At 45.9% G+C, this 1,407-nt stretch overlaps 1 protein-coding gene across 1 annotated transcript in view; it reads right to left on the bottom strand.

Annotated features, from left to right (window-relative positions):
- Positions 1–1,111: 1,111 nt before the first annotated feature.
- Positions 1,112–1,407, bottom strand: part of LOC110448747 — a 3,002-nt gene continuing 2,706 nt past the window's right edge. The window contains exon 2 of the mRNA XM_021495170.1: positions 1,112–1,401. Within this exon, the coding sequence (XP_021350845.1) occupies positions 1,112–1,401 (290 nt within the window). The remainder of the gene's footprint in view (positions 1,402–1,407) is intronic.

Raw genomic sequence — 1,407 nt, 5'->3', positions numbered from 1 at the left:
TTACAACATCCCACTCAGATACAGGTAATAGATTTATACCATCTCCATAATGATGGCCTCCCCTTTGTGAAAGATTTTTGCGTGTAGTGTATGCGTGTGTGTTTTGGGAGGCTGCAATATGTTTGTGTTTGTCACTTGTGATAGCGCAGTACTGATGCCGACTTGATAGTGCTTCCTCACTGAAATATACTGCCGAAGACACCCAGCAGGACCCACCCACCCAACTGGTCACATTATGCTGAAAATGGGCGAACCAGTCGGCCCACTCCTAAATTGCTGAGTGTTAAGCAGGAGTAGAAACTACCATTTTTATAGGCTCTGGTATGTCTCAGCCAGGGGACAGAACCCAAAGCCTTTCTCACAGGGGCAAACGCTCAACTAAAGGCCAAAAGTGAGGCATTGTCAAAGGAAACATTAGGAAGAAGAAAGTTGTTTAGAAAAAAGAGAAAAGATAAGACCCCAACTTTAGTCGCCTCTTACGATCATGCAATTGGGGCAGCAGGTACAATTCTTACGTCCTACCTGCAGACGTGTATATATATAGGTCACACCACACAGGTATATATAGGTCACATTACACAGGGATATATAGGTCACATTACACAGGTATATATAGGTCACATTACACATGTATATATAGGTCACATTACACAGGTATATATAGGTCACATTACACAGGTATATGTAGATCACATCACACATGTATATGTAGGTCCCACCACACAGGTATATGTAGGTCGAACCACACAGGTATATGTAGGTCGTATTACACAGTTATATATAGGTCACATAACACAGGCATATGTAGATCACACCACACAGGTTTATAAAGGTCACAACACACAGGTATATGTAGGCCCCAACACACATGTATATCTAGGTCACGACACACAGGTATATGTAGGTCACATTACACGATGATTGCTTACAGATGATGGTGATTCTGCATCTTGTGACATCCTTGACTTGTAGTCCGTCACTGCTGTCATTCTAGTCGCGAAGCCTCATTTGACGTCATCAGGTGATGGCCAGCCCTCTTCAGATGTTTCGACCCTTAATCACTACATCCTCCGGCTGGTGGGTCAGTAGTGGTGGCCAAACCACTACTCGTCTATGTCGGCTTCCACATCGGCTCATCTCGTTTGTGCCATAGCCAGCACGATGCTCTCTCTGCAGCTTCTCCCAATCGTCTGATGGCGGTAGCTCTTGCCCTCCCAGTGAGTCCTATTGACCGTAGTGTCCTCCACACTGACTGTGCGGGGAAACCTCTACAGCCAACCTCCACTGGAAAGAGCCATACTGTCCATCCTCTGCTCCTGCACTTTTCCATCAGCTCATCATACTTGGCTTTCTTCCTCTCGTGAGCTTCCTCGCAGCCTTCCTCCCATGGTACGGTGAGCTCTATGG

The sequence above is a fragment of the Mizuhopecten yessoensis genome, unplaced genomic scaffold (assembly GCF_002113885.1).
Source record: "Mizuhopecten yessoensis strain PY_sf001 unplaced genomic scaffold, ASM211388v2 scaffold4231, whole genome shotgun sequence".
NCBI classification, from domain to species: domain Eukaryota; kingdom Metazoa; phylum Mollusca; class Bivalvia; order Pectinida; family Pectinidae; genus Mizuhopecten; species Mizuhopecten yessoensis.
Note: the sequence above shows the minus strand (reverse complement) of the source record. Positions and strands in the feature narration are given on the sequence as shown.